Here is a 15,788-nt window from a genome sequence, read left to right as displayed (position 1 = left end):
ACTTCATGCTGATCAGGCGGGTCCAGGAGCTGCGCCCGATCAGCTGCATGGGTTCGGCAGTCAATAATATCCGGACCCCTGCTGTATGAGCCGGCATCAGTGAAAACCCTGATGCTGGCACATTAACCCTTGATGTGCCACGGTCAGCACTGACCGCGGCGCACGTGATATCTGTAAAGAGAGGGAGCTGCATCGGGTCCCCGCTCTGCTGTGACTGGGACCCGATGGCATGGAAGGCAGCCCGTTTCCTTCCTTAGGCATCGTGGCTGCCCTCCGTGACAGCCTGTGAGATCCAGCCACCTGGATCTCACAGGCAGGAAGCTGTAAGTGTATTATAGTGTGTAATACACTTAAAGCTAAATGCCTTACAATACAGAAGTATTGTAATGCATTGTAAAGGGGATCAGACCTCCAGTTCCGTATCGACCGGCTCTATAACAATATCACACGACCTAACCTCTCTGGTGAAGACCGTCAAAAAAATTAAATAAAAACTGTGCTAAAAAAAAACCACATTTTTTTTGTCACTTTACATCACTAAAGTTGTAACACCAAGCGATCAAAAAGGCATATGACCCCTCAAATAGTACCAATCTAACCGTCATCTCATCCTGCAAAAAATAAGCCCCTACGAAAGACAATCGCCCCCTAAAAATAAATAAAAATAAAATGGCTCTCAGACTATGTAGACACTAAAACATGATTTTTTAAAAAAGATTTTTTTATTCTTTTATTGTGTTAAATGTAAAAACAATTTAAACAAAAAGTAGACATATTGGGTATCGCCACGTCGATAACAACCTACTCTATAAAAATACCACATGACATAACCCTCAGGTGAACACTGTAAAAAAGATAAAATAAAAACAGTGCCAAAAAAGCTATTTTTTTTCACCTTACATCACAAAAAGTGTAATAGCATTCAAAAAGTCATATGCATCCCAAAATAGTGCCAATCAAACCATCATCTCATCCTGAAAAAATGATACCCTACCTAGTTACTTTCACGCTCAAGTTTGGTGTGGATCCATCATCGATCTGCACAAACGCATCCGTTCAGATAATAAAACCGCATTCATCCGTTCAGAACGGATCCATTTGTATTATCTTTAACATAGCCAAAACCGATCCATCTTGAACACCATTGAAAGTCAATGGGGGATGGATACGTTTTCTATTGTGTCAGTGAAAACGGATCCGTCCCCATTGACTTACATTGTGTGTCAGGACTGATCCGTTTGGCTAAGTTTCAGCAGACTGACACCAAAACGCTGCAAGCAGTGTTTTGGTGTCCGCCTCCAAAGCGGAATGGAGCCGAAACGGAGCTAAACTGATGCATTCTGAGCGGATCCTTATCCATTCAGAATGCATTAAGGGCAAAACTGATCTGTTTTTGTCCGCTTACGAGATCCCTGAATGGATCTCACAAACGGAAACCAAAACGCCAATGTGAAAGTAGCCTAACACAATCGGCCAAAAAATTAAAAAAAACTATCGCTCTCAGATTATGGAAACACTAAAACATTACTTTTTTTTTGTTTCAAATATGCTGTTATTGTGCAAAACTTAAATAAATAAATAAAAAGTAGACATATTTGGTATTGCCACGTCCGTAAGAACCTGCTGTATAAAAATATCACATGACCTAAACACCATAAAAAAATAAAATAAAGTGTCAAAAAAGCCATTTTTTGTCACCCTTCATCACAAAAAGTGTAATTCCAAGCGATCAAAAAGTAATATGCACCCTAAAATAGTATTAATCAAACCGTCATTTCATACCATACCTACATAAGACAGTCGCCCAAAAAACAATAAAAACTATGGCTTTCAGAATATGGAGACACAAAAAAATATTTTTTTTTTAAAATGCTTTATTATGAAACTGAAAGAAACATACAAAAAAAGTAGTCATATTTTGTATTGTGTCCGTAACAACCTGCTCTATAAAAAATACCACATGATCTAACCTTTCAGATTAACATTGTAAATAACAACAAAAAATAAAAACTGTGCCAAAACAGCTATTTTTTTTTTTATCTTGCCTCACAAAAAGTGTATTATAGAGCATCTAAAAATCATATGTACCCTAAAATAGTACCAACAAAACTGCCACCTTATCCCGTAGTCTCCAAAATGGGGTCACTTTTTTGGAGTTTTTACTCTAGGGGTGCATCAGGGGGTCTTCAAAAGTGACATGGCAACTTAACCTGTTACGGACGCAGGGCGTACAACGGTGTAAAAAAAAGCTATTTTTTTGTCACCTTACATCACAAAAAGTGTAATAGCACTCGCTATATCTGGAGTAAGTGCTTTATTATTCAGACCATAAAATCTTAAAATAATAAATATGTGTAAAGACAAGTCTGGCCAGACTGAAAAGTGATAAATGATAATAAATACATAAATAAACAATCTGCAACACAATTGTGAAGTTAAAAAAGCGTAGGTTCTCCAGTAGAACCCGATCTCTGAGGATGAGAATAATACTTTATAGTTCTCGATCCAATATTCACATATGCTTAAATTTAACATAAATATTTTTTATAATGTTCGGAGAAATAATCGCATGTTTTACCACTACAATAAATATTCGCAATTGATTTCCAATTTATCTATGCGGTTTATGCAATATCCACCAACAAGTCGAAACTGTGTCTTTCAGTTGTGGAGTTAAATTGTATTATTCAATTCGAACTAAAAAATCGATTATGCCCCCATCACAATTGCTTTGGTTTACCTCTATACAGTGTGTCTACTCACGAGCCAGATCGATATGGGCGGAATCCGGTGGATGGTCTGTGGTGTCCCGCGTGGTAGTTAAACCAAATCCCCCATTACTGCTTACTCACGTGAGTATCGATTTCACCAGAGGTTAGTAGCATATGATTTTTTGTAGTTTCTACTGTGATATCGAGGGCTTCTCGACTATGGTGTTCTTTATCGTCCACTTTGGCGAATGTAGTTGTGTCTCACTGGTGCCAGTGGCTTCTTTGCGTGTTTCTGGTTCTCAAAATGACACAAACTTTTACAATCTGATTACGATTTTTTTCTCTCACAATGTTCGTAGCTGTGAATAACGGTGGTCTTTATGTTAAGCAGGAGGATCCAAAAACCAAACGAGTTTTGGGGCCCTAAGTGGCCCCTTCCTCGTGGTTAAACTCTCCTCCATAATCCATATCCTTATATAGTGAATTTGTAACATACAAAACATGCAATGGATCTAGCTCCCATCAAACAATGTGATGGATTTGACCTGGATCGGACATTACTTATTTCTTTCATATTATTTCCATGATTAGACTTTTCTTCATAAATTTTCATCAGGCACATTCAACAGGTTGCTTAGAGTGTGTTTCACCAAAAAATGCAAATATCCCCAAAAAAACGCATATGCGATATTAATGCGTTTTCATTGCGTTTTCCATAAAAACATCTTACAAAACATAAATAACATAATATAAGTTAATAAATATGATACTACCCCATTTCAGAAAAACAATATAGAAGATAAAGTTAGGATGATATTACCATATAACGAACAGTATAAAAAAATCCAAAACATTATTAGAAAACACATGGTACAGAAGGATAAGATCATTGGGGCCATGATGTCAGACAATCCATTAATTACTTTTACAAAGGACCCAAATTTGGGCATTAAGGTAGCCCCATATATTAAACCCCCAATGGTTAATATCTGCCCATTTTTGTATAGTTTGTGATTTTAAGGCTTTTTCAGGTGTGGACATTGCAACAATTGCAAGTCCACATCATTCCCCCAAAAAACCATGGTAATTACATCTACTTCCAATGGGTATAAAAACATGATTAAAGAGTTCTTATCTTGTGACTCAAGTGATGTAGATTACATCATTGAATGCCCTTGCAGACGCCAATACATTGGAAGAACCAAGAGGCTATTGAAAAAAAGAATAGCTGAACATGTATCAAAGATTAGAAAGGGATTTGAGAATCATTCTCTCTCTAGTCATTTAAAAACTGCACATAATCAGGACCCTTCAGGACTCAAGTTTGCTGCTTTGGAAAAAATACAGAAGGACTGGAGAGGAGGAGACCATATTCTCAGGATGTCGAGAGCGGAGACACAAAAAATCTTCAAAATTTAATACACTCCTGCCAATGGGTGTGAATTCTGAATTTGAACTTTTTGGCTTCTTGTAAGATGGAGGTGAGGTGGGTGCCACCGGCCGACGTGGGACGGCGCCATAATTAAATGTGGCCGGTCTTCCCTTGGCCGATGGCACGCACCTTATTACACTACATTTTCCCGAAAAACATCAGGAAGTATAACCAATATCACAATAGATGTGGTGTTTTCGAGGAGAATAAGAGTCAATCGCTAAAGCCAACGAAGAAGCCATATTTTAGTAGATTTTCATGTTTTAACATTAGTTTTAAATACTCCATTTAATGATAAGGGTTTTCCAACAGTGACATCTCCTTCACTGTTGTATAGTATAAACCCTTATCAATATACAAATATTTAGCCCATTTTTCTGTTGACATGAAGGTGTCAAGTTTTACATAGTATTTTACGATACTTTACATATTTATTAACTTATATAATGTTATTTATGTTTTGGTGATGTTTTGTAAGATGTTTTTATGGAAAACGCAATGAAAACGCATTAATATCGCATATGCGTTTTTTTTTGGATATTTGCGTTTTTTTGGTGCAACACACTCTAAGTAACCTGTTGAATATGCCTGATGAAAATTTATGAAGAAAAGTCTAATCATGGAAATAATATGAAAGAAATAAGTAATGTCCGATCCAGGTTAAATCCATCACATTGTTTGATGGGAGCTAGATCCATTGCATGTTTTGTATGTTACAAATTCCCTATATAAGGATATGGATTATGGAGGAGAGTTTAACCACGAGGAAGGGGCCACTTAGAGCCCCAAAACTCGTTTGGTTTTTGGTCCTCCTGCTTAACATAAAGACCACCGTTATTCACAGCTACGAACATTCTGAGAGAAAAAAGAAACACTCAAAGAAGCCACTGGCGCCAGTGAGACACAACTACATTCGCCAAAGCGGACGATAAAGAACACCATAGTCGAGACGCCCTCGATATCACAGTAGAAACTACAATTAATCGTATATTACTAACCTCTGGTGAAATCGATACTCACGTGAGTAAGCAGTAGTGGGGGATTTGGTTTAACTACCACGCGGGACGCCGCGGACCATCCACCGGATTCCGCCCATATCGATCTGGCTCATGAGTAGACACACTGTATAGAGGTAAACCAAAGCAATTGTGATGGGGGCATAATCGATTTTTTAGTTCGAATTGAATAATACAATTTAACTCCAAAACTGAAAGACACAGTTTCGACTTGTTGGTGGATATTGCATAAACCGCATAGACAAATTCAAAATCAATTGCGAATATTTATTGTCATGGTAATACATGCAATTATTTCTATGAATATTATAAAAAATATTGGTTAAATTTAAGCATATGCGAATATTGGATCGAGAACTATAAAGTAGTATTACTCATCCTCAGAGATCGGGTTCTACTGGAGAACCTACGCTTTTTTAACTTCACAATTGTGTTGCAGATTGTATATTTTATTCATTTATTATCATTTATCACTTTTTAGTCTGGCAAGACTTGTTTTTACACATATTTTATTGTTTTATGATTTTATGGTCTGAATAATAAAGTACCACTTACTCCAGATATAGCGAGTGCCCAGCCTTTTCTTGACATATTAATTTAGTTGTATAGATTGGGTGAATCTGTAGGCTGAGAGCACCCATCCGGGGAACCTGACGTCGTAGTGCTGCCTATTTTGATTTTTCCATCTACATGATCTAACCTGTCAGATGAATGTTGTAAATAACAAAAAATAAAAACGGTGCCATAACAGCTATTTCTTGTTACCTTGCCTCACAAAAAGTGTAATATAGAGCAACCAGAAATCATATGTACCCTAAAATAGTACCAACAAAACTGCCACCCTATCCCGTATTTTCCAAAATGGGGTCACTTTTGGGGATTTTCTACTCTAGGGGTGCATCGGGGGGGCTTCAAATGGGACATGGTGTCAAAAAACCAGTCCAGCAAAATCTGCCTTCCAAAAATAATGAGTTTTGTTTGGCTGTTAACCCTTGCTTTGTAACTGGAAAAAATTGATTTAAATGGAAAATCTGCCAAAAAAGTGAAATTTAGAAATTGTATCTCTATTTTACATTAATTCTTGTGGAACACCTAAAGGGTTAACAAAGTTTGTAAAATCAGTTTTGAATACCTTGGGGGGTGTAGTTTGTAAATTGGGTGGTTTCTATTATGTAATCCTCACAAAATGACTTCAGACCTGAACTGGTCCTGAAAAAGTGGGTTTTAGAAATTTTCTGAAAAATGCTTCTAAACTTCTAAGCCTTGTAACATCCCCAAAAAATAAAATGGCATTCCCAAAATGATTCAAACATGAAGTAGACATATGGGGAATGTAAAGTAATAACAATTTTTGGAGGTATTACTATCTATTATAAAAGTAGAGAAATAGAAATTTGGAAAAAACATTCTCAGAATGGCCTGGATAAGTAAAAGCGTTTTAAAGTCATTCACACATAAAGTGACACTGGTCAGATTTGCAAAAAATGGCCTGGTCCTTAACCCCTTAAGGACTCAGCCCTATTTCACCTTAACGACTTGGCTATTCTTTGCAAATCTGACCAGTGTCCCTTTAAGTGCTGATAACTTTAAAACGCTTTGACTTATCCAGGCCATTCTGAGAGTGTTTTTTCGTCACATATTGTACTTCATGACACTGGTAAAACGAAGTAAAAAAACAAAACATTTTTATTTATAAAAAAATACCAAATTTACCAAAAATTTGTAAAAAATTGCAAATTTCCAAGTTTCAATTTCTCTACTTCTATAATACATAGTAATACCTCCAAAAATAGTTATTACTTTACATTCCCCATATGTGTACTTCATGTTTGGATCATTTTGGGAATGATATTTTATTTTTTGGGGATGTTACAAGGCTTAGAAGTTTAGAAGCAGATCTTGAAATTTTTCAGAAATTTTCAAAAACCCACTTTTTAGGGACCAGTTCAGGTCTGAAGTCACTTTGCAAGGCTTACATAATAGAAACCACCCAAAAATGACCCCATTCTAGAAACTACACCCCTCAAGGTATTCAAAACTGCTTTTACAAACGTCATTAACCCTTTAGGTGTTCCACAAGAATTAATGGAAAATAGAGATACAATTTCAAAATTTCACTTTTTTGGCAGATTTTCCATTTTAATAATTTTTTTTTCAGTTACAAAGCAAGGGTTAACAGCCAAACAAACTCATTATTTATGGCCCAGATTCTGTAGTTTACAGAAATACCCCATATTTGGTCGTAACCGCTGTACGGGCACACGGCAGGGCACAGAAAGAAAGGAATGCCATACGGTTTTTGGAAGGCAGGTTTTGCTGGACTGTTTTTTTTTTGACACCCATGTCCCATTTGAAGCCCCCTGATGCACCCCTAGAGTAGAAACTCTATAAAAGTGACCCCATCTAAGAAACTACACCCCTCGAGGTATTCAAAACAGATTTTACTAACGTCATTAACACTTTAGGTGTTCCACAAGAGTTATTGGCAAATGGAGATGAAATTTCAGAATTTCAATTTTTTGCAAATTTTCCATTTTAATCCATTTTTCCCAGTAACAAAGCAAGGGTTAACAGCCAAACAAAACTCAATATTTATGGCCCTGATTCTGTAGTTTACAGAAAAACCCCATATGTGGTCGTAAACCGCTGTACGGGCACACGGCAGGGCGCAGAAGGAAAGGAATGCCAAACAGTTTTTGGAAGGCAGATTATGCTGGACTGTTTTTTTTTTGACACCATGTCCCATTTGAAGCCCCCCTGATGCACCCCTAGAGTGGAAACTCCAAAAAAGTGACCCCATTTTAGAAACTATGGGATAGGGTGGCAGTTTTGTTGGTACTAGTTTAGGGTACATATGATTTTTGGTTGCTCTATATTACATTTTTTGTGAGGCAAGGTAACAAGAAATAGCTGTTTTGGCACGGTTTTTATTTTTTGTTATTTACAACATTCATCTGACAGGTTAGATCATGTGATATTTTTATAGACCAGGTTGTCACGGATACGGCGATACCTAATATTTATGCTTTTTTTTTTATTTATGTAAGTTTTACACAATGATTTCTTTTTTTAAACAAAAAAAATCATGTTTTAGTGTTTCCATAGTCAGAGCCATAATTTTTTCAGTTTTTGGGCGATTACTTCGGGTAGGGTATGATTTTTGCGGGATGAGGTGACTGTTAGATTGGTACTGTTTTGGTGGGCAAACGCCTTTTTGATCGCTTGCTGTTGTACTTTTTGTGATGTAAGGTGACAAAAAAATGGTTTATTTAGCACAGTTTTTATTTTTTACGGTGTTTATCTGAGGGGTTAGGTCATGTGATATTTTTATAGAGCCGGTCGATACGGACGCGGCGATACCTAATACTTATACTTGTTTTTATTTATGTAAGTTTTACACAATAATATCATTTTTGAAACAAAAAAAATTATGTTTTAGTGTCTCCATATTCTGAGCCATAGTTTTTTTTATTTTTTGGGCGATTGTCCCAGGTAGGGGCTCTTTTTTTGCGGGATGATGTGACGGTTAGATTGGTACTATTTTGGTGGGCAAATGCCTTTTTGATCGCTTGCTGTTATACTTTTTGTGATGTAAGGTGACAAAAAAATTGTTTATTTAGCACAGTTTTTATTTTTTACAGTGTTTATCTGAGGGGTTTGTGACAGGATGCCGGCTGAATGATTTCAGCCGGCATCCAGTCACAATTAACCCCCGCTGCGCCGGAATCGCGATTTAAACTTAGGACGTACCGGTACGCCCTGAGTCCTTAAGGACTCGGGAAATAGGGCGTACCGGTACGCCCTAAGTCCTTAAGGGGTTAAGGTGAAATATGGCCGTGTCCTTAAGGGGTTAAAATGATCCCAGTGAAATCTGCCTTCTAAAAACCATATTGCACTCCTTTCCTTCTGCGACCTGCCGTGTGCCCGTACAGCCATTTACGACCACATATGGGGTGTTTCTGTAAACTACTGAATCAGGGCAATAAATTTTGAGTTTTGTTTGGCTGTTAACCCTTGCTTTGTTACTGGAAAAAAATGATTAAAATTGAAAATCTGCCAAAAAACTGAAATTCTGAAATTTCATCTACATTTTCCTTTAATTCTTGTGGAACACCTAAAGGGTTTAGAAAGTTTGTAAAATCAGTTTTGAATTCCTGGAGGGGTGTAGTTTCTAAAATGGGGCCATTTATGGGTGGTTTCTATTATGTAAGCCATAAGTCATGAAGTACAATGTGTGATGAGAAAACAGTCTCAGAATGGCTTAGATAAGTAAGTGTTTTAAAGTTATCACCACATAAAGTGACACATGTCAGATGCAAAAAATGGCAGGGTCCTTAAAGGGATTCTGTCACCTCCTTTTAGGATTTTAAGCTGGCACCATCGCTATGTTGACTAAAGTAGCTTATTTCCAGGACTCTTCTTTTTACTTTATTTCGTTTAGTAGTTTTGATGTAAAAGTGATTTGTATGTTATGCTAATGTAATGACCGGCGTCACGCAAAGGGAGGGAAATGGGAAGGCCCTGCCAAGGGAGAGGGAAAGGTGGTGACCCCTGACTCACCTTGCGGCTGGCACCTGACTGCCCTGACGTCCCTAGACGGGTTCCTCACCCGTACGCCGATCACGTGCCTAAACCCTGGCTTTCCCTAAGATGAGCCCTATGTAGTGAACGGGGCGGTGGGATCACTAGTCCGCACCACTGACACTAAGAGGAAAACACCAAGGAGAGGACAGACAATACAGACAAACATATAATCCCAGGTGGGCGACAACAGCAGACCACCAAGGCCCGACAGGGATCCGGAAGGTAACTTTCTGGAACAACAACCAGGGAACACTGCTACACAGCTCCAGTGGGTCAGTATAGAAGTCCAGGCAGGAAGCTCTATATCTGCCAACCAGAGAAGTGAGAGATGGGAATATAAGGAGGTTGGGATTGCTGGACAAGAAACAGCTGAGGAGGAGAAGCTACGGATCCCTGAGTGAGCCAAAAAGGATTGCAAGGCAAACCCAGAAAGCTACCATTAATAAACAGTACTGTCTTTAGACATAGAGCGCGCAGCCACCCACTGCGACTTCCTTACCCCGGGTATAACTGAGTCAGGCGTGGCTCTTGACACCCTCGTGACAGCTAATTAGGGTCCAAGGTGCCCACAGCCCGGCAACCGGTTCCGCCACCTCCGCACGTCATAATCTACCTTATAGATATGCCCCGTCCTCCTTCCTGTCTGCAGCCAGAAAACTCGCGCAGGCGCAGTACCGCCTGCGGCCTGCGCGATCATCAACATCCTGAGGGCAACAGCGCTCAGGTCACATCACTGGGCTCGGCGCATGCCCAGTGAGACTTTTGAGACTTTTGAGGCTGTTGCCCTCAGGAGGTTGATGATCGCGCAGGCGGTACTGCGCCTGCACGAGTTTTCTGGCTGCAGACAGGAGGACAGGGCATATCTATAAGGTCGATTATGACATGCGGAGGGGGTGGAACCGTTTGCCGGGCTGTGGGAGGTGTTTTGATTATCAGGAGGCTGTCTTGGGCACTGCAAGGGGGTGTCACTGGGCACCGGAGAGTGAGAAAAACGCCCCTCTGGGCACTTTGGACCCTAATTAGCATAACATACAAATCGCTTTTACATCAAAACTACTAAACGAAGTAAAGCAAAAAGAAGAGTCCTGGAAATAAGCTACTTTAGTCAACATAGCGATGGTGCCAGCTTAAAATCGTAAAAGGAGATGACAGAATCCCTTTAAGGGGTTAAAGGGTTTACAAAGTTTCTAAAATAATTTTTGAATAATTTGAGCGTGTAGTTTCTAAAATAAGATCATTTATGGGTAGTTTCTATTATGCAAGTCCTTCAAAGTCACTTCAGAACTGAATTGGCCCTTAAAGGGATTCTGTCATGAGAAATTGGTCCTATAAGCTAAACATATGGTGATGTCCCTTGTAAAACACTGAATCCTAAAGTGAGTTTATCAAATGCCCCTGTGGCTCTATATTCATAAAAAAGAGGTTTATATCACCTGTCAATCACTTCAAAATGTGTCCAAGGGGACGTCTCATGGGGAAAGGTGCCCGGCTGCAGCCATCTCGTTTAGGAGCCCAGCGCCGCCTTGTGAGCTGAAATCTCCACCCTCTCTTTGATTCGATCCACCTACCTCACGTCATCGCTTCATCCAGATCCCGCGTGTGCGCATTAGGTATAACCTGATGCGCCCGTGCGGACTACTGGCAGCGGCCTCGTTTAGCAAAGTGTGCATGCGCCGGCCGGCGCACTTCGCTCGAACCTCCACTGACTGCCCTATTACAGCCCATCCCAGCCATCCATCCTAGTGCGCACGCACAGGATCTGGATGAAGCGAGCGGTGGTTAGAGATGCAGTGATGACGTGAGGTAGGTGGATCGAATGAAAGGGAGGGCGGCGATTTCAGCTCAGAAGGCGGCGCTGGACACCTAAACGAGATGGCTGCAGCCAGGCACCTTTCCCCATGAGACGTCCCCTTGGACACATTTTGAAGTGATTGACAGATGATATAAACCTCTTTTTTATGAATATAGAGAAATAAACTCACTTTAGGATTCAGTGTTTTACAAGGGACATCGCCATATGTTTAGCTTATAGGACCAATTTATCATGACAGAATCCCTTTAAACTGTTTATAAAATTCCAAGCCTTCTAACGTTCTAAAAAATTAAAATGGCATTCATAAAATTATGCTAATATAAATAAGATATACAGTAAATGTTAATAAATAACCAATTTGGGCGGTATCACTATCCGTTTTCAAAGCATAGAAATTCAACTTTTTTAAATTGCGCATTTTCCAACTTTTTTTTTATAAATTTCTGATTTATTTTTATAAAATAATTTAATATCTGTTTTGTCACTAACATAAAATATGATATGTCATGAGAAAACAGTCTCAGAATGGCTTGGATAAATACAATAAAAATGTTCCAAAGTTATTACCGCATAAAGTGCCACCTCAGATTTGCTTGGTCAGTTGGGACGTTAATGGCTCAGTATGGAAGTGGTCAAAAAATGTTGTGATGTTTGGGTGGGTACTTTGATTTACATTTTCCTCTTAGCTCATGTGCAGTTTTTCTATGCAGGTAAAGTCAAGCCCTGGCAGTGCTTACCATCTTGTTCACCTAACTGTCCTGCTTAAACGTCTACTCTTTTTATTGGATGCTGATAACCAGGTATGTGATGCCGTCCTATGTTCATAATCAATTTCTTGTTTTACTGTTTTGAATAGTAGTTGCTCTAAAGAGAAAGAGATACATATTGTGTAAATGTTGCACATGCTAGAATTAGTTTTAAGGGAGAGACAGTAATGCCAAACTACAGATTTCACCAGAATGCAAAAGACCTATTCATAATCTAATCACACTGTACAGTAGTTTAGCAGTTGCTGCAATCCTACAATAGTACTCGCTTTATGCAAAAGTTAATAAATATGTATTCAAATAAAATGGCTTAACTGCAATGTGTAAACACGGCCGTAGTCTGTATTCACACTATATATTTTTGCTGTATGTTTAAAGTATACTGATAAAAATGTATGTGCCTGTGTTTTGTATTTTTATTAATTTTTTTCATTTTCTGTAGTCTTGTTAGAGATTCAGCAAGATTGTAAATGGGGCTATTCTAAATAGCGTGGGCTTACAGGCTGGTACATACAGAGCAGAGTGCCCAGGCTGTAGATCCATTTTGCATTATTTAATACTACAGAGTGTGTACATGAGGGGTAACAATTTTTCTGGCCTCTGTATTACTTGTGTAAAGACTTAACATATTCATATTAACACAATTTGTAAAGGTAAAGCATGTTTCTTAGTTTACCAAGCCCTTCCCTGGTATAAATGGAAATTCTGTTTACTAACGCTCTATGGTGTTCACAGTGATTCACAACACAGTCTATAATAAAATAAGCTCATTATAACAATATAATGTAGTAAATTATACAAAAGTCAGAAGACGTGTGTGTGTGTGTGTATATGTGTGTGTATATATATATATATATATATATATATATATATATATATATACAGTGAGGAACAGTTAGTATTTGAACACTGCGATTTTGCAAGTTCTCCCACTTAGAAATCATGGAGGGGTCTGAAATTCACATTGTAGGTGCATTCCCACTGAGGGACAGAATTTTTTTAAAAATTCAGGAAATCACATTTTGATTTTTAACCCCTTAGTGACCACGCACATTTTTTTAAAATTGCATTCCAAGAGCTATAACTTTTTTGTTTTTCCATCAATGTACCTTTATGAGGCCTTATTTTTTGCAGGACAAGCTATAGTTTTTAATGCACCATTTTAGGTACATATAATTATTGATTAACACCAGCTGTCTGTCTTAAACCCCCTTTGTTTACGTCAGTATAAAGGCGTATTGGTGGTCACTAAGGGGAATTTATTTGTCTTGCACTGCTGAACATAAGTATTTGAACACCTGAGAAACAGCAAGAATTCTGGCTCTCAAAGACCAGTTACTGTGACATAATAGTACTTGTCTGAGCTCTTTAAAGACAGCTGTCTACCCCACAGTCAGTCAGACGCCAACTACTACCATGGGCAAGACAAAAGAGCTGTTAAAAGATACCAGAGACAAAATCAAATACTTCTGTTCCTCACTGTATAAACACACACATAACACACTGTGTGCACAATTTAATTTGCACGTTTAATTTTTGTGAATTCATTTTATTACACAATTACAATGCTGTCTATCAATCCAAAATGTTAATAAACCTCAAACCTGAAAATTTATGAAAGTAAGGCCTCATGCACAAGACCGTTGTGTTTTCCGGTCTGCGAATTGCTGATCCGCAAAACACGGATGGCATCCGTGTGCGTTCCACAATTCTGCAAAACTGACAAGAGTAGGACATTTTTTATTTATTTTTTGCGGGCCACGGAACGGAGCAACTGATGCGGACAGCACACGGAGTGCTGTTCGCATATTTTGCGGCCCTATTGAAGTGAATGGGTCTGCATCCAAGCTACAAAAACTGCGGCTCGGAGGCGGACCAAAACATGTGCATGAGGCGTAAAAGTGAGGTTTTGGCTTTCTTGGGAGAATATCTGTGTGCAGAATTATTATTTAACTAAGTAAAAACAGAACATTTTCCCATCTGACTTGCTTATTTTCATCTGTTTACCCCTTAAGGACCCTCACCGTACATGTACGGCGCTGGTGGACGTGACTTAAGGACCAGCGCCGTACATGTACAGCAGCAGGAGCTGCACCCGCCCGATCAGCGTCACAGACCCAGCAGTCACTGACAGCCAGGCCCCTGCTGCATACACCGGCATCAGTGAAAACACAGATGCCGGAGTGTTGACCCCTTGTATGTGGCCGCGGCATGCGGAGGGTACCGGTGCCTTCCACTTCCCCATTGGGTCCCCGTGCTGCAGTGGCGTGGACCCGATGGCAGAGAAGGCAAGTCCGATGCCTTCCATAGACATCAGAGTTTGCCTTCTACGGAAGCCTGTGAGATCCAGCTCTTAGGCTGGGTGTCACAGGCAGGCTGTCAGCATAAAATCAGGTTGTATTGTAATGCATTTCACAGGGGATCAGACCCCAGAAGTTGAAGTCTCAGAGTGGGACAAAAATAGAAAGTTTAAAAAAGTAAAAAAAAAAGTGTTTTTCATAATAATAAAAAAAAATCCCAAAATAAAACACATAAAATTGCAAAAAAACAAAAACAAACATATTGGGTATTGCCGAGTCCATAACAACCGGCTCTACAAAAATATCACATGATCGACCCTGTAACCTGAACGTCGTAGAAAAAATAAAGTAAAAACTGTGCTAAAACAATAATTTATATCACAAAAGTGCAACACAAAGCGATCAAAAAGGCGTATGCCCCCCAAAATAGTACCAATCAACCCATCACCTTATCCTGCAAAAAATTAGCTACATTAACCACTTAAGGACCACAGGTTTATACCCCCCTAGTGACCAGGCCCTTTTTTACAGATCGGCACTCCACAACTTTAGTGGTTTATTGCTCGGTCATGCAACTTACCACCCAAATTAATTTTACCTCCTTTTCTTCTCACTAATAGAGCTTTCATTTGGTGGTATTTCATTGCTACTGACATTTTTACTTTTTTGTTATTAATCGAAATTTAACGATTTTTGGGCAAAAAAATGACATTTTTCACTTTCAGTTGTAAAATTTAGCAAAAAAAACGAGATCCATATGTAAATTTTTCTCTAAATTTATTGTTCTACATGTCTTTGATAAAAAAAAAATGTTTGGGTAAAAAAAAAAAATGGTTTAGGTAAAGGTTATAGCGTTTACAAACTATGGTACAAAAATGTGAATTTCCGCTTTTTGAAGCAGCTCTGACTTTCTGAGCACCTGTCATGTTTCCTGAGGTTCTACAATTCCCAGACAGTACAAACACCCCACAAATGACCCCATTTCGGAAAGTAGACACCCTAAGGTATTCGCTGATGGGCATAGTGAGTTCATAGAACTTTTTATTTTTTGTCACAAGTTAGCGGAAAATGATGATTTCTTTTTATTTTATTTTTTTCCTTACAAAGTCTCATATTCCACTAACTTGTGACAAAAAATAAAAACTTCCATGAACTCACTATGCCC

General features: G+C 38.7%; 1 protein-coding gene across 6 annotated transcripts in view; it reads left to right on the top strand.

Moving 5' to 3' along the window:
* C9H1orf112 (chromosome 9 C1orf112 homolog) overlaps nt 1-15,788 on the top strand; it is a 605,884-nt gene that overhangs the window by 312,838 nt on the left and 277,258 nt on the right. For all 6 annotated transcript variants that reach the window (XR_005774249.1, XM_040407709.1, XM_040407710.1 and 3 more), the window contains one exon: nt 12,267-12,356. Coding sequence is in view for 5 of the 6 variants with exons in the window: in XM_040407709.1 (XP_040263643.1) it covers nt 12,267-12,356 (90 nt within the window). In the remaining variant the exon portion in view is untranslated. The remainder of the gene's footprint in view (nt 1-12,266; nt 12,357-15,788) is intronic.

This window comes from Bufo bufo, chromosome 9 (assembly GCF_905171765.1).
Source record: "Bufo bufo chromosome 9, aBufBuf1.1, whole genome shotgun sequence".
In the NCBI taxonomy this organism is placed as follows: Eukaryota; Metazoa; Chordata; class Amphibia; order Anura; family Bufonidae; genus Bufo; species Bufo bufo.
Note: the sequence above shows the minus strand (reverse complement) of the source record. Positions and strands in the feature narration are given on the sequence as shown.